The 23,430-nt window shown below is 42.1% G+C and overlaps 1 protein-coding gene across 4 annotated transcripts in view; it reads right to left on the minus strand.

The window, feature by feature from the left end:
- VCL (vinculin) overlaps positions 1-22,148 on the minus strand; it is a 115,464-nt gene extending 93,316 nt beyond the window's left edge. For 3 of the 4 annotated variants that reach the window (XM_053586050.1, XM_053586047.1, XM_053586048.1), the window contains exon 1: positions 21,864-22,134. In XM_053586050.1, the coding sequence (XP_053442025.1) occupies positions 21,864-22,031 (168 nt within the window). In that variant the 5' untranslated portion in view covers positions 22,032-22,134. Of the gene's footprint in view, positions 1-21,863 lie in introns of all 4 variants that reach the window. The other variant, XM_053586046.1, reaches the window with a different exon arrangement.
- Between the last annotated feature and the right edge of the window lie 1,282 nt (positions 22,149-23,430).

A 23,430-nucleotide genomic window follows, 5' to 3' on the forward strand; every position in this document is an offset into this window, starting at 1 on the left:
CTCTAGGTTACAGTTGGCAAATTTTTTCTATGAAAGGCCAGGTAGTGAATATTTTAGTTTTTGTGGGTCATATGGTCTCTGTTACCATTTCTCAAGATTATCACTGTAGTGTAAAACTACACAGAAGATATGTAAATGAACAGGCACGACTGTACGGCAATAAAACTTTATTATGGACACTAGAATTTCAATTTTACTTACTTTCTTGTGTCATAAAATATTTTTTCTTTTGTTTTGTTTTTTCCTAAATATTAAAAAATATAAATATTATTCTCAGCTCCTGGGCAATCCAAAATTCAATATGCAGGCTGTAGTTTGCTGACTCATGCCCTCCTTAGAGAAAAAGATCAGAAAGAGGTTAGGGGTCTGCGGTAGCCCATAAGAGCTAGAATAAGAAATTTAGATTAATCTAGAAGACAATAAGGAAGGGGCACAAAAGGCTTCTGAAAAAGAAAGTATTGAGATCAGAGATGTACTTAAGAAAGATCCACTTGGCACTGATGGAAAAGGAGGAGAGATTAGGAGACAGCAACCAACCTAATCGAGACTGGTAACTTTGACGAAGGAAAAGAAGGAAAGATGAACAGAACATTAGTTAAAAAAAGAGAAAATGGTTTATTTATCTGGCAAGGATAAATAAAAGAGGTCAATTTCTAGACAAGAGGGAAGAAAGTGATTTTTGCATTTTCATTCCCTACTGTCACCAGCTTTGGTCTACGACTGCAGAAGACTGACTGAGAAATTTGCCTTTTTATAACAGCTTTAGAACAGCTCAGATTGAAGCTTCCAGTCCAGAGACAGTCTTCTGGTATATGTCATGTAAAAGGCAGCAATCATGTTTTACTTTTACAGATGTAACAGACACGGCAGTTTTAGAGATGATGTTTGCTTATTTATGGCTCCTTTTACTCCAGACTTCCCAAATTAGGAAACAGTATTCATCTGGTGTACACTAATATATCATTGCCCTCAGAATTTTAAATGACTCTGCTGACTATGACTCAGAATTTTCTTCTATCTTTTCTTGTTCTGGCAGGAAAAAACTGCAGTACTGCAAATGCAACCGATTCAACATTAAAGTATGTAACTACTGTGCAAGAATCCCAATCTATGGGGGTACTCAATCAGAGATTTTTCAACTGGTGTGCTTGTGCTGAGGTACACTGGTATACCCCCAAAATTTTTAAAGATCATTAATTACATTATTTTGGAAAAAAGTTCAAAGCATTCAAAGCACAGAAACCGTATTCTTTTTTTTACTCTTCTTTTTGATCAACATAATTTAAGCGTGCCACAGAAGTTTAACCAATAGGTTCAAGTGCACCATGAGATAAAAAAGGTTGAAAAACATTGTACTAGATGCTTTCTAGAACTCAAATTTGGAAGCAGGGAAATCAAAAGGAGAGGTGGAAACAAACATGAACACAAGTATTTTTAATTCATAATAGTATCTGTATGTTCTTTTTTTTTTTTTTGCAGTTTTTGGCCAGGGCTGGCTTTGAACCTGCCACCTCTGGTATACGGGGCCAGCGCCCTACTCACTGAGCCACAGGCACTGCCCCTCATAATAGTATCTGGTAAGAACCACAGTCAAGTTTTATAGGAACACAGCAAAAGGGAGATTAATTCATGCATCTGTGGAAGAGCATGGGAAGAGCTTCACGCATTTGTGTTGGGCCCATTCTACCATAAAAGGAAGCGCAATCCCAGACAGTGGGAAGAATGCAAACCATAACAACAAATAGATGGGTGTGGGAGGTGGAATATTGGACTTGTCTTTCTTAAAAGTGGCACATGTTCATTGTTAGGAGGAAAGCATGAATTATGGTAAGAAAAAACTTTTCTTCTTTTTTGAGACAGAATCTCACCCTATCACCTTGGGTAGATTGCCATGGTGTCATAGCTCACAGCAACCTCAAACTCTTGGGCTCAAGAGATTCTCCTGCCTCAGCCTCCTAAATAGCTGGTACTACAAGTGTCCATACAACACCTGGCTAGTTTTCTATTTTTAGTAGACATGGGGTCTCACTCTTGCTCAGGCTGGTCCTGTTCTCCTGAGCTCAAGCTCCCCACCCACCTCAGCCTCCCAGAGTGCTAGGATTACAGGCAAGAGAAAAAAACTTTTTAACCTAAAATCTCATCATTCGACCCCATCACATTTCAACACATACTCTTCCACATACAGCATAATACAAAATGGGATCATTCTAAACATACTACCCTATGGTTTTTTGCTTAACATCTTATCAGCATGGACATCTGTCCATGCCAGCTTGGAATACATATTGGAGATTAAAAACTACTGGTACAGAGCGGTGCCTGTGGCTCAGTGAGTAGGGCGCCGGCCCCATATGCCGAGGGTGGCAGGTTCAAACCCAGCCCCGGCCAAACTGCAACAAAAAAATAGCCAGGGGTTGTAGCGGGCGCCTATAGTCCCAGCTGCTTGGGAGGCTAAGGCAAGAGAATCGTGTAAGCCCAAGAGTTGGAGGTTGCTGTGAGCCGTGTGAAGTCATGGCACTCTACCCGAGGGCGGTACAGTAAGACTCTGTCTCTACAAAAAAAAAAAAGAAAAACTACTGGTACACCTGACTTCAAGCCTTTCTCTTAGAGAGCTCTTGTCTCACCTTGATCTTTTTCTTCCAGCACGTCAACAGGTGGATCTAAGCTACCAGCTATTGTATTCAGTTTTACTTTCTTCCAAATGAGACCAAAAAGGTGTGGGCATGACTTGTTTCATATACATCTTCAATAAAATCATTGTTGGGATCTTTTAGATTTGATAAGGATCTTTGGTACTGCCAATTACTAGCTCTGGACAAATTATTCAAATTCTTCGAGCTCTTGTTTCCTCAGCTATCAAAAGGGATAATAACCACACAGTGTTGCTCTGAGAATAGTTAATAATTTTAAAAACATTTGTTTTATTTATTTTAAATAGAGAATACTAATATTCCAAATATAAATTAAGTAATAAAGAGGCTATTCTAGAATCTGTCCCTTTTCTCTATCTGCATCCCTTCAACTACTTGAAGGCAAATAGATCTCTTGCTTGGATGGATGGTTTTCCTACTCCAGTGTCTCACTGGTACTCCACTCCATCAGCCTCGCTATTACCAGGGTTGCCTTACCAAAACCTTATACCTCAGCTTAAAATCTCTTTATTGCCTAACATCCAATGCTTAGTATGTGCAGCTTCTAGAAATTATCCTATAATGTACTTGCACATGCATAAAATGACATATTTATGTCATTCTAAATTAATTATGTTATAACCATCAAAAGATGATAACTGTCAAAAGAAGAGAAAGCTGTGTATGTTCTGATAGGAAAGATTCCCCAAAATATGTTAAGAGGGAAAAAAAAATCAAGATACAAGACTGGGCACAGTAGCTCACTCCTGCAATCCTAACACCCTAGGAGGCTGAGACAAGAGGATCCCTTGAACTCAGGAATTTAAGAACAGCCTGAGCCAGGGCAAGATACTGTCCCCACTATAAATAGAAAAATTAGCCCAGAGTCATGGCAGGCACCTGTAGCCCCAGCTACTCAGGAAGCTGAAGCAGGAGGATTGCTTTAACCCAGGAGTTAGAGGTTGCTGTGAGCTGTAATGATGCCACAGCACTCTAGGGTGGGCAACAGAGTGAGATTCAGTCACAAAAACAAAAAAATCGAGAAAGACAGTATAACAGGTCACCATTTATACAAAAGGGGAATATATATTACCTGAATATGCACAAACTATCCTAGAAGCATAGACATAGTGTTCCCTATAACCATCCAAACTGGATGGCTGGAGTACAAGGGTGAAAGGGTAAGTTATGGTTATTTTGTTGTCGTTTGTTTGTAGAGACAGAGTCTCACTGTACAGCCTCGGGTAGAGTGCCATGATGTCACACGGCTCACAGCAACCTCTAACTCTTGGACTTAACGCGATTCTCTTGCCGCAGCCTCCCGAGCAGCTGGGACTACAGGCGCCCGCCACAACGCCCGGCTATTTTTTTGTTGCAGTTTGGCTGGGGCTGGGTTTGAACCCGCCACCCTCGGCATATGGGGCTGGCGCCCTACTCACTGAGCCACAGGCACCTCCTGTTGTTTGTTTTTTTTGAGATAGTTTCACTCTGTAGCCCTCAGTAGAGTGCTGTAGCATCACAGCTCACAGCAACCTCCAACTCCTGGGCTTAAGCGATTCTCTTGCCTCAGCCTCCTGAGTAGCTGGGACTACGTGCCCGCCACAACACCTGGCTATTTTTGTTGTTGGTGGTGCAGTTGTCAATGTTGTTCACCTGGCCCAGGCCGGGTTTGAAACCACCAGCTGGCGCTGTAATCACTGTGCTATGGGAGCCGAGCCTGAAAAGGGTAAGTTTTCATGGTATACCTTTTACCTTTTAAATTTTGAAACAGGTCAATTACTTACCTATCCAAAAGTTGAAGCTAGTTTTCTTGTTTTTGTTTTTTTAACTAACTTATATGGCACATAAGTCCCTTCACGAATTGTCACAATCTTCTTTATTTAAAGTCCCTTCACGAATTGTCACAATCTTATTTATATTTTTTTTTTCACAATCTTCTTTAAAAGTCTCACTACTAAAGCTTCCCATTCCCTAACAACACAGTCACATTCTTCTTTGTAGTCACACTGCTCAGAATATTTTTGCGATTTTCTCTGGCTGGCAAAATTCCTCATGCTTCAAACACCCCCTCTCTAAGGTAGAATGAACTGCCCTGCCTGTGTTCCTGCCATAGTCTACAAAAGGGCCTTTAGCTTGCTTTGATTACACAGTCCTAGTCTATCAGAAGTTTACAACCCTCAGGGACAGAGTCCAGGCTTCAGAAGGCATTATAAGTATGATGAAATAGCAACATTATTCACAACACCAAAAGCAACCCAAATGTCCACCAATAGATGAATGGATAAACAAAATGTGGCACACACATACAATGGAATATAACTCAACTCGGGTCTTAAAAGAAAGTTCTGACATATGCTATAATATGGATAAACCTTGAAGATATTATACACAGTACTAAGTGAAACAGCCAATCACAAAAGGAGAAATACCTTATGATTCCACTTAATTGAGGGACATGGTGTAGTCGAATTCATAGAGACAGAAATAATAATGCTTGTCAGGGGCTTCAGGCAGGGAGAAACGAGGGGTTTCAGTTGGGGAAAATGAAAAGATTCTGGAAGCATATAGTGGTAACAGTTGTACAACAATATGAATATAGTCCGGCCACAGTGGCTCACACCTGTAATCCCAACATTTTAAGAGGATGAGGCAGAAGATTGTTTGAGCTCAGGAGTTCGAGACCAGCCTGAGGAATAGCAAGACCCCTTCTCTACTAAAAACAGAAAAAAGTAGCCAGTTGTAATGACATGTGCCTGTAGTCCTAACTGCTTGGAAGGCTGAGGCAGGAGTTTGAGTTTGCTGTGCGCTAAGCTGATGCCAGGACACTCTATTTTGAGACTCTGTCTCAAAAATAAATAAATAAAAATAAAAAATATACATATATGTATGAATGTACTTAATAACACAGAACTGTACCCTTAAAAGTGGTTAAAATGGCAAATTTTATGTTACATATATTTTACCACAATAAACATTTTTTTAAAAGGTGAGAGAGAGATTGCGCCAGGCATGTTGGCCCACACCTACCCTGTTTCCCTGAAAATAAGACAGCGTCTTATATTAAGGTGTGCTCCCAAAGATGCGCTAGGTCTTATTTTCAGGGGACGGTTTATCTTTCCTGTGAGTGGGTCTTATTTTCGGAGGATGTATTATTTTCGGGGAAACAGGGTATAATCCAAGCACTCTGGGAGGTCAAGGTGGGTGGATTACCTGATCTTACAGGTTCAAGACCAACCTGAGCAAGAGCGAGACCCTGTCTCTAAAAATAGCAAGGTATTGTGGCAGGCTCCTGTAGCCCCAGCTACTTGGGAGGCTGAGGCAAGATAATTGCCCAAGAGTTGGAGGTCGCTGTGAGCTATGACAGCACAGCACTCTAATAAGGGAGACAAAGTGAGACTCTGGCTCAAAAATAAATAAATAAATGAAAATCAAATACACTAAGAGAGATTGCTGCAGTCTAAAGACAGTAATACATATTATCCTGCCATTTCACCACGTTTTCAAAATGCCTCGCTCTTCTAGCCCTGGTATTAAACTCTTATGGTTTCTACACACTAACAAAAATAATAAATAACAATATATATTTTTTGAGACAGAGTCTCACTTTGTCACTGTTAATAGAGTGCCATAGCATCAGCATAGCTCATAGCAATCTCAAACTCTTGGGCTCAAGTGACCCTTTTGCCTTGGTTTTTCTATTTTTAGTAGAGACAGGGTCTCACTCTTACTCAGGCTAGTCTCGAACTTGTGAGCTCAAACAATCCACCCATCTCGGCTTCCCAGAGTACTAGGATTATAGGCATGAGTCACATGCCTGGCAAGAACAATTTTTTATTTTTTATTTTATTATTATTATTTTATTTTTTTTTTTTTTTTTTTGAGACAGAGTCTCACTTTGTTGCCCTCAGTGGAGTACCATGGCATCAAAGCTCACAGTAACCTCAAACTCTTGGGCTCAAGTGATTCTCCTGACTCAACCTCCCAAGTAGCTGGGATTATAGGCGCCTGCCACAATGCCCAGCTAGTTTTTTTTTATAGAGACGGGGGTCTCACTCTTGCTCTGGCTGGTCTCAAATCTATGAACTCAGGCAATCCACCCGCCTCAGCCTCCCAAGTGCTGGGATTACAGGTGTGAGCCACTGCACCCAGCCAAAAACAATTTTTTACAAAGCATAATTGAAGACCAAGAGACTGTCAAAACTAAAGCAGATTTTTAAAAAGATCCAAATAGAATTCTAGAAGTAAAAAAAATACTGTCATTTAAATTTAAAACTCAGTGGATAAATTAAATGCTAGACATGCTAGACACAGCTGCATGAAAATCAGCAAACTGGAAGAGCTGAAGAAATTACCAGGTGGGAAGCAGTGCCTGTGGCTCAGTGGGTAGGGTGCCAGCCCCATATACCAAGGGTGGAGGGTTAGAACCCGGCCCCGGCTAAACTGCAACAAAAAATAGCTGGGCATTGTGGTGGGCACCTATAGTCCCAGCTACTAGGGAGGTTGAAGCAAGAGAATCACCTAAGCCCAGGAGTTGGAAGTTGCTGTGAGCTGTGACGCCACAGCACTCTACTGAGGGTGAAAAAGTGAGACTTTGTCTCTTAAAAAAAAAAGAGGGCGGTGCCTGTGGCTAAAGCAGTAGGACACCACCCCCATATGCTGGAGATGGTGGGTTCAAACCCAGCCGCAGCCAAAAACTGCAAAAAAAAGGAAAGAAATTACCAGGTGGGAAATATAAACAACTGTTAGGACACATAGAGGATAGAGTGAGAAAGGCCAACATATCTCTTATTGGAGTTCCAATGGGAGAGAATAAAATGATGAAAGAGGCAAAAATTCAGAGACAATGGCTAAGAATTTTCCAAGAGTAATAAAAGAAATCAATCTTCAAAATCAAAGAGCCCAAACAAATACTAAGAAAGATAAGATCTTAAATAACAATTAGACTGTAGCTGATTTGAAGGCAGAAGACACTGATATAACTTCAAAGTGCTCCCAAAAATCACTATCAGCCTACATTTGCATAGGCAATTACATTGTCTTTCAAAAAGAGAGCAAAATAAGGATATTTTCAGACAAATAAAAACTTGGACTGTATACTCCCCAAAGACCTCACTAAAGATATTAGTTAAGGATAGACTTCAGGAACACGAGAAATGAACCAAAAGCAAAGTTTGTTCATCATTTCTCTTGTATGTCAAAGAAAATGGTAAATGGGGGGAAAAACTATGTAAGACAACAATAGTATCTCATTTGTGGGATAAAAGTAAATCAAGACAAACGAAATCTTTTTTTTTTTTTTTTTTTTGGTAGAGACAGAGTCTCACTGTACCCACCCTCGGTAGAGTGCCGTTGGCATCACACGGCTCACAGCAACCTATAACTCTTGGGCTTAACGCGATTCTCTTGCCTCAGCCTCCCAAGCAGCTGGGACTACAGGCACCCACCACAACACCCGGCTATTTTTTTGTTGCAGTTTGGCCGGGGCTGGGTTTGAACCCACCACCCTCGGCATATGGGGCCGGCGCCCTACTCACTGAGCCACAGGTGCCGCCTGACAAACGAAATCTTAAACAACAGAATGTAGGGGACAATGGAATTAAAAGTGTTTTAAGATCTTTTAAACTTCTAGAAAGCCACTAAAAAGCTAGAAATAATTGGAATAATTTTCAAACTACTAGTTAAATTCTCCTTAATCTCATTTTCAACTCTTATTACACCTATATTTGATAGGATATTTGATTCTAACCCTCTTTTTAGGCAAGAGATATTAAGCTAGCCCAGTATTTGGCATAGAATGTATTCATTAAATATAGGATTTGTTAAGCTAAATTGGCTGTTGCAAAATATGACAAATTCTATTTCAAATGCATCCTACTTCTCAACTCGGCCTGAATGGCTGAGCCCATCTTAGTATTTTAGTGAGTAGCCTCCCTATCCCTTCCATTTTGGAGGAGATTTGGAGTTTGTTTCCTTAGAAAAATAGGACAATGAATGCCTGTGCTAAAATCCAGAAATCCCAAGCCCAATTCTTGCTTCTAACTTGGAGAAGAAAAGAAAAAGATACACTTTCTCCTCACGATTTCTCCCAACAAAAGATATAAATGGAAAATTTAGACATTTATCTTTAATCACGGGAAACTGGCAATCAAAGGTTCAAGCACCTAAAACTGTGATATTTTCCCCACAGTTGGTAAAACTGTATATTCCACAACATATGGAATTCTACTGAAAGCTTTCACTGGCATTTTGCCTTGTTGAGTAAAAGTTAGAAGCTATGCTTAGACATTTAAAAAAAAAAAATCAACACCGCCTTTTCATTGGACTAACATTTAAAATATGACTTAAAAATCATAGGAAAATACATTAATGGTAATGTCTAACACTGAATGAGCTCTTATGTGTCAGCAATAGTTCTTAACAGTTTAATGAACTCATTTAATCCTTACAATAACATTATGAGTCAGCTACTATCTTTATTGTTGTTTTGGTGTTTTTTAGTGAACCATGCAGTTTGATTGGGTACTATCTTTAGCTTTATTTTATAGAGGAGGACCATGAGGAATGGAGATTAAATAACTTCCCTAATGTCACCTATCTCTAAGGTGTTAATAGGGGGATTTGAAACTAAGGAGTTTAATTCTTAACCATTATACTCTACTGCCCTCCTCCCCCAATTCCTGTCATGTTTCTATGCTGACTTATTAATATTTAGTATCTATATCTAAAGTCTGATATTTGCTAATTCATACTAGATACATTTTGCTGAAGTTAGCTATTCTCTTCATTTGCAAAGGATCAAAACTAACAGAGAATTCCAATTCTATAATATTATTATTTTTTTTGAGACAAGGTCTCACTCTGTCACCCAGGCTGAAGTGCAGTGGCACAATCATAGCTTACTATAATCTCAAAATCCTGGGCTCAAGCAATCTTCCTGCTGCAGCCTTCTAAGTAGTTAAGACTACAGGTATGTACCACCACACCTAGCTAATATTTTTATTTTTGTAGGGTGGAGTCTTGCTATGTTGCCCTGGCTGGTCTCAAACTCCAGGCTCCAAATGACTCTCCTGTCACAGCATCCCAAAATGCTAGGATTATAAGCGTGAGACCCTGTGCTCAGTCTTATTTTTATCCCCATCTCCAACCCAGGACTCTCTGCCTGAGATTTATTCATTCAAAAAACATGAACTGGTTGATCCTATTGCATGGAATGCCCTGGTTGATCCTATTGCATGGAATGCCCTGGAATTTATAGCTACATTCAAAATTGGCAGTCCAGTTTCAACAAAATTCAATCAAGGCATAATATACAGGTTGTACATAAAGTTCACGTAAAATTTAAAATAGTTTAACATAGTAAATTGCACACAAAATTTATGTCCACCCTGTATAATTCTCCAAAGAAGTTAGAAACATTTTGGGGGGGGAGTGGTGGTTCATGCCTGTAATTGTAGGACTTTAGGAGGCCAAGATAGGAGAATCACTTGAGACCAGGTGTTAAGAGGCTGCAGTGAGATATGATGATGCCCTGCACTCTAGCCACCAGGCACCAAGGGAGACCCTGTTTCCAAAAAAACCCCCAAAACCAAAAACAAAAACAAAACAGTTTTTGGTAAGGAAGGAGCAAATGGTTTCCCATTTGTTCATTCAACAAGTATTTCTCGAGACCCTACTGTGTGCCAAGCACTCTAATGGGTACTTCAGGGACAAACACGGCAGAGTCAATATTTGCCTCTGAGGCTCTGGTGAGGAGAAAGATGGTAAACAATTACTAACCACACAAATAATTAATTGTAACTGTGATAAACATAATAAGAAAAAAATAAAGTGTAAGATAGCGGGACCTAAACTAGTTTAGAGGTAGTCAGGAAAAGTGTCCCCCCAAAATAGACATTTAACATGGAAACTGAGGATAAGTAGACATTATCCAGGTAAAGAAGTACATAAGAGTTGTTTAGGCAGATGAACAGCACACATGAAGGTCCATCAGAAGCAGCATTGTGCTCTGGAAGAAATAAAAACCCAGTGAACCTGAGGTACCATAACCCAGAGAGCAGCTAAGGCCAATGCTTGACCTTTGAGGATCTTTTCCTAACTCTGGGGCCCACCACCGACTCACTTTGATCTAGAGTATTGTATTTGCTGTTGACCTACTACGTAGGTTATTTGCTGCTGACCTACCATGTATATGTTACTTCTCCCCTCACACACATCATTACAAATTCACATCTTGGCTGGGCGCAATGGTTCATGCCTATAATCCTAGCACTCTAGGAACCCAAGGCAGGTGGATTCCTTGAGCTCAGGAGTTTGAGACCAGCTTGAGCAAGAGCGAGACCCTGTCTCTAAAAAATAGTCAGGTGTTGTGGTGGGCACTTATAGTCCCAGCTACTCAGGAGGCTGAAGTAAAAGGATCTTGAGCCCAAAGAGTTTGAGGTTGCTGTGAGCTATGATGCCATGGCAGTCTACTGAGGGCAACAACAACAACAAAAAAATTCACATCTTTTCTATGACTCATTTAAAAACTCATTTAAACTATTGTATTGAAAATAGTAATACACAAGCCTTTAAAATGAATAATTTAAATTCTGCAACAATTTCATTATTGGAGAGAACGTGGGTAAGTTTTTTGTAAGAGTACTAATTTTATCTGAACTTTAAGTAACTTGAGGCCAGAGACCATATCTTATATATCCTAGTATTGTTCAAAACATCATAGCAATGTGCACAGCTAGAATTTGACAAATAATTTTGCTCTTTGGGGAAAAGAAATGCAGAAGGAGAAATTTAAAGTGTTGCTGGTTTACAATTTTTTCTACATAAGATTTATTAGCCCATTCATATGTCCTTACCTACTTTAATTGCATGAATAAAAACATGTTGTCTGCCTGGTAGATAAAAGATGAGCCAGTTCTCCAGGGATAGGGAGAAGACAAAGAGAAGGCTGGAAACACGGGGAAGCTATGTAATAGAGGTCCCCCAACTCTGATAACAAATATGCCATTTCTTTTTCTTTACAGAAAGCTTACTTGTGGGAATAATTTAAGCTTATTTCAAAAGAAGAAATGACTTTGACTTGGATTATGGCCAGCTGTGGTTAAGAACTACAGTGAAATTCAGCCACTTTCCCCTTAAAAGTCTTTCAACTGGAAATTTTACCAGTGGGAAATTCTCCAAGGGCTAAGGACGCTATTTTCTGCAAATTAATATTTGTAAAACATTTTCAGTTATAAAATTCACCACATCTCATCCTCTGCGCACACACACACTCATATCAATCCAATAAGCTGACTCCTGATAGAACTGTCATGGAATTTTTTGGAATCTAAAGTCTAAAATACGTAACCAACACAATATAATGTCATTTGTGACTCTTTGGTTCTCTTTGCGATTATGTAGGCATTTGGCATATAGCAATAATTTAGGGCAAAAAAAGAAAATCACCGGGCTTTCTAATGGAGGCAAGAGATAATGAGCTATCCTCATCATGTGAAATAATCTAATATACCAAGTATCAAAGCACAACATACTTATCGAGGAACACCTTGAGCAAGGGACTAGGATAAGCACAATATTGAGACTATCAAGAATACAACTCATTTTTGCAAAAAGGAAATCAATAGTCTAAAGGCTGAAAAACACTTGAGAGAAGATTGGGACTATAGATAGATTTCCTAAATTTTCTTTTTTTTAATGTTCAAAAAAAATATTTATTTATAAAAAATACAATGGGATGTTTATGCTGAGAAATGCAACAATTTCCTAAATTTTCAACAATAAAAATGTAATACTTTGTAACAAGAAAAATCTTAGACTGGGTGTGGTGGCTCACGGCTATGATCCCAGCTCTCTGAGAGGCAGAGGCAGGAGGATTGCTTAACCTCAAGAGTTAGAGTCCAGCCTGAGCAAGAGCAAGACCCTATTTCTACTAAAAAGAGAAAAATTAGCCAGGTGTTGTGGCAGGCGCCTGGAGTCCCAGCTACTTGGAAAGCTGAGGCAGGAGGATCACTTGAACCCAGAAATTTGAGGTTGCTGTGAGTGAGGCTGACACCATGGCACTCTAGCCTAGACAACAGAGTCAGACTCTGTTTCAAAAAAAGAAAAAGAAAAATATTCTGTTATTTTTTTCAAAGACTATATGAAGACGTAGTATACTAAAAAAAAATTACTAATACTATACTGTTCAATAACATTATTATTATTTTTTTTTTTTTTGGTTTTTTTGGCCGGGGCTAGGTTTGAACCCGCCACCTCTGGCATATGGGACTGGCGCCCTACTCCTTGAGCCACAAATGGCTTAATTATGATAAAAATACAAATGAACAAAATTCCCTATATATATATATATATTTTTTTTTTTTTTGTTTTGTTTTGTTTTGTTTTGGTAGAGACAGTCTCACTTTACCGCCCTCGGCAGAGTGCCATGACGTCACAGGACTCACAGCAAACTCCAGCTCTTGGGCTTACGCAATTCTCTTGCCTCAGCCTCCCAAGCAGCTGGGACTACAGACGTCCACCACAACGCCCAGCTATTTTTTGTTGTTGTTGTTGCAGTTTGGCCAGGGCCGGGTTTGAACCCACCACCCTCGGTATATGGGGCCGGCACCCTACTCACTGAGCCACAGGCGCCGCCCCCCTATTTATATTTTAATCTCATATTTCTTTTCTAATAAAACTTATATAACTTGTTTAAAAAAAGACAATCCTGGGTGGCACCCGTAGCTCAGTGGGTAGGACACCAGCCACATACACCCAGGCTGGCCGATTCAAACCCCACCCGGGCCAGCCAGGCATTGTGGCAGGTGCCTGTAGTTCCAACTACTTGGGAGGCTGAGGCAAGAGAATCACTTAAGCCCAAGAGTTTGAGGTTGTTGTGAGCTGTGACATCACCGAACTCTACTGAGGGCTACATAGTAAGATTCTGTCTCAAAAAAGAAAAAAAAAAAAAAAAGACAATCCTCTCCATAACCATTACCAATGCAAACAGAGAAGTACTAAAATGGCTGAAAAAAAAAACAAAGAAGTGGCCACTTAGATAATTCAAAACTTATGTTATCTGAACTTATGTAGTCCAATACTGCAAAAATTCTACTGGTTCGGGGTACAAGGAATAGAAAGACCAATGAAAGCTTCCAACGCATGGTTCTTCTTGCAATACGTCAACTTTCTTTTCTTGGTGTTTCAGAGTCTTATTACAGACTAAAATTTTCCTCCTAAAAGTTCACTCTGAAGGGCTTGTACTATACACATATATTAATAGCACTGAAGCTTGTTGAAGCTTAAATGCCAAGACATTTTGTTTTCTTCTTGTCCTGTCAATATGGGAAGGTTTAAGGGGCAGATCTGCTTGATTGAGTGATGCTTTCTCATCAGGATACAGGATTATTCTACAGAAAAACTAGCTAATCTCTGACCTTTGCTCATTAAAGACTGCCACTTCTTTTGAGATTGCCCTAATGCTGGGTTTATCATGTGAAAATATATCCCACTGTCATAAGCATGGCATAAAGGTTTAATAAAAAGGTTGGGCACAAATCATGCAGAAAGCAAAAAAGCAGCAGATCGAGTTTATGATATCTTTGTCTGTTGCCATATGGTTCAAGGAAATAAAGATCCTTTAATGAGGAATTCATGACTCATAGTATGAGACTACACTGTAACCAGCAGGGCTCCAAATAATGTATCAACATCTGGTCTAAATCATTAAATTTTTAAAAGACACTCCCAAGAAGAGAATGCAAAATCCCAATGCCACTTTCAGATAGGAGGCAACATATTCTCAAGTTATGAATTTAGTAAGCGGGCTGCATAGTTGAAATGACTCTGAAACAGAGAAACCACAAACTCAAAATAGCCTGAACACTTTTGTTATCTCAAACAATGGGCAGTTAGCCATTCATTCCTCCCTCTTGGTGTATATTCTACTTGTTCCAATCAAAGAACATTATACAAATTCAATGAGACTGTTCAAATTTGGCTACACCAAATGTTTGAAAGCTGGGGACAGGAAATATTGGTTGTATAAATAATAATTCCTATTGCCACCTTCTTTACATTAAAAAAAGAAATGAGGCCAGCCACAGGGGCTTACAACTATAATCCTAGCACTTTGGGAGGGCAAAGTGGAAGGGTTGCTTGTGGCCAGGAGTTTGAGACCAGCCTGGGCAACAATGTACCCATCTGTACAAAAAATTTTAATTAGCTGTGAATGGTGGTGGTGCACTCCTGTAGTCCAGGCTACTCAGGAGGCTAAGACAGGAGGATTGCTTGAGACCAGGAGTTTGAACTATGATGACACCTCTGCACTCTATCCTAGGCAATAGAGAAAGATGTGTCTTTAAAAAAAAGATTGCTGGGCGGCGCCTGTGGCTCAGCCGGTAGGGCGCCGGCCCCATATACCGAGGGTGGCGGGTTTAAACCCAGCCCCGGCTGAACTGCAACCAAAAAATAGCTGGGCATTGTGGCGGGCGCCTGTGGTCCCAGCTACTCGGGAGGCTGAGGCAAGAGAATCGCTTAAGCCCAGGAGTTGGAGGTTGCTGTGAGCTGGGTGATGCCATGGCACTCTACGGAGGGCCATAAAGTGAGACTCTGTCTCTACAAAAAAAAAAAAAAAAAAAAAGATTGCTATGCTTATGTTCATTTAATTTAAAAATCTATAGTGTACACCTCTGGCCAGAATAGACATGGTCCCTGCCACTGAGGCACCTACAACCTAGTAGACCGTGAATAAGCATGATGAGTGTAACAACAAAGCATAAACATACTATGCTGGACTGCAAGCTGTGGATCATAAGATATTCCCATCCTGCCTACTTCCTAAGGGTACAGGAAAAGACCAGGAAGTTGTCAGAAGGCTTCTAAAATGATGACCCTCTCAGCTGGAATGCATATAAAATGTAAGCATTTTGTAACTATATAAATGGCCAATGATTACATTAAGTACAAGTTGAGTAGTCCTTATCCAAAATGCTTAGGACCGTTTCAGATTTCAGATTTTTTCATATTTTGGAATATTTTCATATACATAATGGGATAGCCTAGGAATGGGACCCAAGTCCAAATATTAAATTCATTTATGTTTCACATACACCTTATATACATAGCCTGAAGATAATTTTACATAATATTTTTAATAATTTTGTGCATTAGCCAGGCACAGTGGCTCATGCCTATAATCCTAGTCTTGGTGCCTGTACTCAGAGGTTAGGATGCCGGTCACATACACTGGGGCTGACGGGTTCAAACCCAGGCTGGGCCTGCTAGAAACAACAATGCCAACTACAACAACAACAACAAAAAAAAAATAGCCAGGTGTTATGGCCAGCGCCTATAGTCCCAGCTGCTTGGGAGAGAATCACTTAAGCCCAAGAGTTCGAGGTTGCTGTGAGCTGTGATGCCACAGTCCTCTATGGAGGGTGACATAATAAGACCCTGTCTCATAAATAAATAAATACTGTGAAATTGAGTGTGGCTATGGAACAGAAGCCTACCTCGCGTTATTCTTCTTATACAGGCCCTTCATGCAAGTTATGCTGAAGCCAGCCTCTAAACAGATACTCTTGCCAGGCCCAGGACAAATGGAAACTCTTTGACTAACAGCATTCTTCTTATTTCTGATTCTAGGTGGAAAACCTCCACTGATAATTTAGTAACTTTGCTCAAAGTAGTTATGGAATAGTGGAGTGAAAGAAAACAGGATCATGAATAACAGAACCAGAGTCAGAGTCCAGGCTAACCAGCTGTGCCACCATGGGCAGTTAATTTCTCTAAACTATAGAGTCCTCATCTGTAAAATAGGGATCTCACAGGATTGCTATAAAATTATAAACATAAAAGTACTTTATAAGCTATAAAGGATTATACAAATGTTATTATTTATCATTTCCTTAATACAGAAATTACACATTAATTTTTTTAAATTGGAAAACATAAAACTATTAAGAAAAAAATTTTTTTTTTTTTTTTTAGAGACAGAGTCTCATTTTGTCACCCTCGGTAGAGTGCTGTGGCATCACAACTCACAGCAACCTCCAGCTCTTGGGCTTAGGTGATTCTCTTGCCTCAGCCTCCCAGGTAGCTGGGAATACAGGCACCCGCCACAATGCCCAGCTATTTTTTGTTTCAGTTTGGCTGGGGTCGCATTCGAACCCATCACCCTCAGTATATGGGGCTGGCGCCCTACTCACTGAGCCACAGGCGCCGCCCAAGAAAAAAAAAATTTTTAAAGAAAAAAATTGCCGGGCGGCGCCTGTGGCTCAAGGAGTAGGGTGCCGGTCCCATATGCCAGAGGTAGTGGGTTCAAGCCCTAGCCCCGGCCAAAAAAAAAGAATTGCCCACCCCACCATTGTTATTTAACTGCAATGGGGTGTAACACTAACAAAAAGAAATTAAAGCAAAAACATTTTTAGATATTAATATTAATAATTACAAGTGAAAAAATTGCTGATCTCTTTAAGAACAGAGTGGCCAGGTGGCGCCTATGGCTCAGTAAGTAGGGCGCCGACCCCATATACTGAGGGTAGTAGGTTCAAACCCCGCCCCGGCCAAACTGCAACAAGAAAGCCAGGCATTGTGGCAGGCGCCAGTGGTCCCAGCTACTGGGGAGGCTGAGGCAAGAAAATGGCTTAGCCCAAGAGTTTGAGATTGCTGTGAGCTGCCACTGAGGGCGACATAGTGAGACTGTCTCCAAAAATAAATAATAAGATAAAATAAGAGTGCAGTGATACTTGCACAACCTTATCAACATACTAGAAAGCATTGAATTAAACACCTCAAAAATGGATGAATTGTATAGTATGTGAATCATATTTCTTTTTTTTTTTTTTTTTTGTAGAGACAGAGTCTCACTGTACCGCCCTGGGGTAGAGTGCCGTGGCGTCACACGGCTCACAGCAACCTCTAACTCTTGGGCTTAAGCGATTCTCTTGCCTCAGCCTCCCGAGCAGCTGGGACTACAGGCGCCCGCCACAACACCCGGCTATTTTTTTTGTTGTTGTTGCAGTTTGGCCGGGGCTGGGTTTGAACCCGCCACCCTCGGCATATGGGGCCGGCGCCCTACTCACTGAGCCACAGGCGCCGCCCGTATGTGAATCATATTTCAACAAAGCTAGTATAAATATAATCTTTTTCAGGATCCTGACTTAAAAAAAAAAAAAAAGCCATGTAAATAAATATTCCCATGCTTGGAAGGTTCACTAGTAAAAAAAAGGCGGTGCCTGTGGCTCAGTGAGTAGGGCGCCAGCCCCCTATACTGAGGGTGACGTGTTTGAACCCAGCCCTGGCCAAACTGCAACAAAAAAATAGCCGGGCGTTGTGGTGGGCACCTGTAGTCCCAGCTACTGGGAGGCTGAGGCAAGAGAATTACCAAAGCCCAAGAGCTGGAGGTTGCTGTGAGCTGTGACGCTATAGCACTTTACAGAGGGAGACAAAGTGAGACTCTGTCTCAAAAAAAAAAAAAATTAAAAGCAAATAATAAAAGAAATATTCCCACCTACCCTCTCCCTAAATTTGGTGTAAAAGTTATGACTCGGTTATATATAAGTGGGCATTGTGGCGGGTACCTGTAGTCCCAGCTACTTGGGAGGCTGAAGCAAGAGAATTGCCTCCTAAGCCCAAGAGCTGGAGGTTGCTGTGAGCTGTGTGACTCCACAGCACTCTACCAAGGGCAATAAAGTGAGACTGTCTCTACGGAAAAAAAAAAAAAAAGTAAGGAAAATATCCTTGGACAGGCACAGTGGCTCACTGGGAGGCTGAGGTGGGAGGATAGCTTGACCCCAGGGGTTCAAGACCAGCCCAAGCTCTGTCACTAAAAAAAAAGAAAAGAAAAATTAACTGGGCATGGTGATGCATGCCTGTAGTCTCTGCTGTGACTGCCACAGGACTCTACTGAGGGCAACAAAATGAGACTCTATCTCTAAAAAAAAAAACATTTTTCCCTAGCACATTTGGAGTTCAATTATCAGGTCCTACTATTTTTTCTAATATATAGGGTGTCCACGAACTATTAAAATAGTTGAATATTTTAAATTGCACATAAACTTTCTGGACACCCTGTATATCTGTATGTATATACATTTATGTTTTTTCCTTTTTTCTTGAGACAGGATCTTATTATGTTGCCCAGGCTGGAGTGTAGTGTAGCCTAGAAATGATCTCAAGCAATCCTCCTCCTTCAACCTTTCAAGCAGCTGGGACTACAAGCATGTACCACCGTGCTTGGCTTCCCTTATAATGTATTTCTAATTCATTCCTTCTCCCTTTTCTCTGTCACACCAAAATCCAGGTGATTTTCTTCAGGACCAACCAATTTTAAAAGACTCCTAATTAATATCCCTTCCCACAGTTCTTCTTTTCTTCGACAAAATTTATCAAGCCATCCTGTGTGCCAATGATAAGGGCAAGAACTGGGGAGCATATAAAGAAATATCAAATGGGGTGGCGCCTGTGGCTCAAGGAGTAGGGCGCCAGCCCCATATACAGGAGGCGTTGGGTTCAAACCTGGCCCCGGCCAAAAACTGCACATAAATAAATTTTTTAAAAAGAAGTATCAAATGATGCCAGTTCTCCACTCTCTTGAAGCATGTACAGAATCCATACATTAAAAGGCCACAATTAGTGTACTGAGAATTTGAAGCAATGAGTAGATCTTCTGGCCTCCACAGAACACAACCCATAGTCTTCCTTACGTGCTATTCTTATCCTTCCCTTCCCGTTCTCTTTGTTCATCTGACTGGATAAGGCCTTTTGCTAAACTGCCCATCTGTCATGCACCAACTTCATCTCTCGTTTCTCTCCAACTTTCCTCCTGAGCTGTGATCAAGACAATCTATTTGCTGTAACCTAGAAATAACTCACAAGTATCTTTGTTCATGATTTGACTATTTATCAGCACATTCTTCCCCACTTTCTCTCTGCTAACTCATATCTGCTTCCAATCTTAAATCCCTTCTTTTGTTTGTGTTGGGAAGTATGTAACTCTATGTAATCTTTTTCAGCTATGACCTGCTTTATTTCTTTCCTATTTGTCTCACAGTGTCTATTACAGTGTTTCCTAAGGGTGTATATCATACTCACCTACAGAGAAATACCAAGGCCTTAACTCTGCCTCTGAAGAGCTCCTCAATAAGGCTGAGGTGGAAGCTGGATTATCTTTATTTGTAAAAAGTCCCTCTGGGCTCGGCACCTGTGGCACAGTTGTTACAGCGCCAGCCACATGCACCGAGGCTGGCAGGTTCGAACCCGGCCCAGGCCAGCTAAACTACACTGACAACTGCAACAATAAAATAGCCAAGCATTGTGGCAGCTACTCGGGAGGCTAAGGCAAGAGAATCGCTTAAGCCCAAGAGTATGAGGTTGCTGTAAGCTGTGACGCCACCGCACTCTACCAAGGGTGACATAGTGAGACTCTGTCTCAGAAAACAAAAAAAGCCCCTCTGATGATCGTCCTGCACACTCCAAGCTGGGAACCACTAATTTATTACAATGATCTCTACACAGCAGACATTCAGTGCTTATTCATTCATGGCATGGAAGCCCATAAATAACTTTTCTCTAAATAGCCTAACCAGATATCAACCCCTAGACTACACTAGCTCTGTTCCAAGTGCAACATGTGGTTTTGAGATTTCATTTCCTGAAGTACTACATGGAGGGACACTATTACTTTGTCTCTTTACATTGTTTCCTATTTGGTGAAAAAAATGGAGGCCTGGAATACAGCCATGTTAGACTACACTACATAAGAATGTACTCTGGAGTGTTAGATTAAAATTAGTTATAAAAAGAACAAGAACAATGTAGAACTAGACATTTTGAATGAATACAGTATTCTTACTGAATAGACTCTTAGTAAATTTGTACAAAAGATGGACCAGGAATTTGGTCACTGCTGTCACCCTAGCTACGTGTCTCTTGAACTGCTTTAGACAGTCCAGGGGCCCCTGAAGACTCAGGAAGACTGTTAGCTGCTAAAGTGCCTCTAAGTGTACTAAGTGCTCTAATCAGATAAGTGACCTAAGCCCTACCCAGAGCCACAGTTGCCTCCCAAGCTCCAACTACCCAGACACACACTATTTACACAACTCAGTGGGGCAGCAATAGAAACTTTTTCCAAAGTTGTTCCTCAGTGGCAGGAGCAGTCTGAGTCACCCACCCAGAGGGGGAAAGAAAAGTGTGACATTAGCCAGGAGAGTGTTAGCAGTCTGATCTCAGCACCTCTTTTCTCATTTCAGAAGTGGGCTCCACCTCCTCCAGGAATCCCTCCCTTATTAGTCACAGCTGTGGGTTACAGGAGTCTGCAGAGCCAGCCAGCCACCATGAAAGTTGTGGATTGGTAAGGGGACAACCTAGCCTTTTCTCTGGCAAGGGCCGCAGATCCCAGATTCCACGGGCCTCTCCCAGAGCTCCATCTTGCTTCCTGCCAGGAGGAGGGACTGAGGAGGAGGGCCCTGGAGTCTGGAAAGGCCCCAGTGGGAGGCCTTGACAGCAGGTAAGGCCAGGTGGAAATCTTCACAGCATGGAATAAAATGCCAGGCAGCGAGGTTCCGGGAAAGGAAAATCCGGGCTGGTGGTCTTGAATAAAGGTGTTAGTGCCAGAGGTTTGAGCAGAAATAAAATGTCTAGGAAGGGAAAAGAAGGCGACAGAGAGACGTGTGGCCAGTTAAGAAAAGTGGGAAAAAAGGACCAGATACAGGGAGCGCTGGGGTAGGGGGTGGGTGAGGCAGGTTTCAGGATAAGGGGCAGGAGAACAACGTGACTAAAATAATCTCTAGAAGGAAAGACAGGGAATCCGTAGGATAGCTCCACCCCCCAAACACAGGCCAGATTGGGGAGGCCTAAAAAGGAGCTGACAGAAAGGTAGACAACATGAGGGACGACAGCCTGCTGAGGGGATGGGACCACCAGAAATCCTTTCATTTACTGGGTGCCTACTATAGGCCATATGCTGCGCTAGGCACTTTACAAATAATGCCCCGCTGAATCTTAACAAACCCTCAAGGCAGGCTTTATTATGAATGCCCCCATTGTATAGATGAGAAAACTGAGAACCAGAGAGGCTCAGGGACTTGCTCAAGGTCACCGAGTAGGGGGATCAGCATTCGAACCCACGGCGTCTGGCTCTGGAGTCCACGCGCAAAATCACGGCCAAGGAGCCGGCGAAGGGGAGTCGCTAGGCGGGCCGGGACCCCGGGGACCTCTCCCGCCCCGCTCTCGCCCCAGGCCCCGCGCTCTCACCCGGACGAGGTTGCTGACGGCCGCTTGCACGGCGGCCACGGGCGCAGTGAGGTCAGGGATGGCTTTGCCGTCCACCTCGCCTTCCTCGTGCATGATCACCAGGTGCGAGATCTGCTGTGCCACAGGCTCCAGGATGCTCTCGATCGTGCGTGTATGAAACACCGGCATCTTGGCGGCGAGCGGGGCGGCGAACCGCGAGCGACGGAGAACTGGGATCGGCGGGGCCGGGAACCGCCGGAGAGACAGACTCCGAGCAGAGACTACGGAGTCGGGGCTTCCCTCGGCGTAACCAGCCTACGGACGCCCCGCCCCTCGCGTCGCCGCGCCCAATGGCAGCGTCGCTCAGACCTTGGCCGCCATTCCTATTCGTCCCGCTCCGAGATGCTCCGCCCCAGCCACCGCGCCGCCAAACCCCGCCCCGCCCCCATTCCCAAGGGAGGGGCCTGGGATTGGGGCTGCGCCACAGGGACTGCTACCGGATTCCCGAGCCCTAACGCGGGGCGCTCCTTATAAGGGCATGGTGGGAGCGGAGCGTGCGGCTGGAGTCGGCAGGCCCCGCCCCCGAGGCTGCCTCCCGCCGCGGATCTGCAGGGCTCTGCCCCTTTGCAGAATCACCTCAGCAGGGCGGGGTCTGTTCACCTCGGGCGGCGCTAGAGTCTGAAGAGACGCGGGTGGCCACAGGTCTGCTTCGCCGGCTCCTCAACTTTTCCCTTCACACGGAACCCTCAAAATACTCCTTCAGTTTTCTCTCAGTGGTATATGGAAACGTTTGTTGGTAAAAGAGTTAAAGAGCAAAAGTGCACGGAGAAACATGAGCGTCCCATTCATTTACACACAGGCTCCACCCACTGCCCTCCTCCGACATACTTTAAACAGTTTGGTGTGTAGCCTTCTGGATCTTTGTCTCTGCTTTTACTTGTACATATATTTTTTTCTAAATAAATTAGATTAAACATTTTCCTGGAACTGGGTATTTTTTGCCTCTTGAAAATCCCCTGGTTATCTTCCACTGTTGTTAAACATAGGTCTATCTCATTCTTTTTAATGCCTACGTGATATTCCATTGCATAAAATAAAACTATATAACCAACTTTCTAGTAATGGACTTATGTTGGGTTCTGGTTTTCACTATGGAAAATCATTCTGTGTGAATAGTACTTGCCTCTGTGTTGTGCGCGTTAGTATTTAGGACAGATGCCTCCAAGTGAAACAAAAATGCAAAAGTATGTCCATTTTACATTTCGTTAAGTAATACCAAATTACTCAATTCCCTCACAGCATGCTTTGCACAAGGTAGCTTCTCAATGTCTTCCTCACCTCAAATTCTCTTTTGCCCAAACTTCCCCATTCTGAAGTGAAACTCTTTTGCTAATACCGCCAACCAAAAGATTCCCAAATCAAATGAAAACGAAAAATTTTGTCTGGTCCTTCCACAGCTACCAAAGCTGTTTTCTCTGCCGACTGCTTCGTGTCAATAGTGTTAATATTTGAGTGATGGGGCTCGGCTCCCATGGCACAGTGGTTACAGCGCCAGCCACATGCACTGAGGGTGGTGGGTTCGAGCCCC

The sequence above is a fragment of the Nycticebus coucang genome, chromosome 3 (genome assembly GCF_027406575.1).
Source record: "Nycticebus coucang isolate mNycCou1 chromosome 3, mNycCou1.pri, whole genome shotgun sequence".
In the NCBI taxonomy this organism is placed as follows: Eukaryota; Metazoa; Chordata; class Mammalia; order Primates; family Lorisidae; genus Nycticebus; species Nycticebus coucang.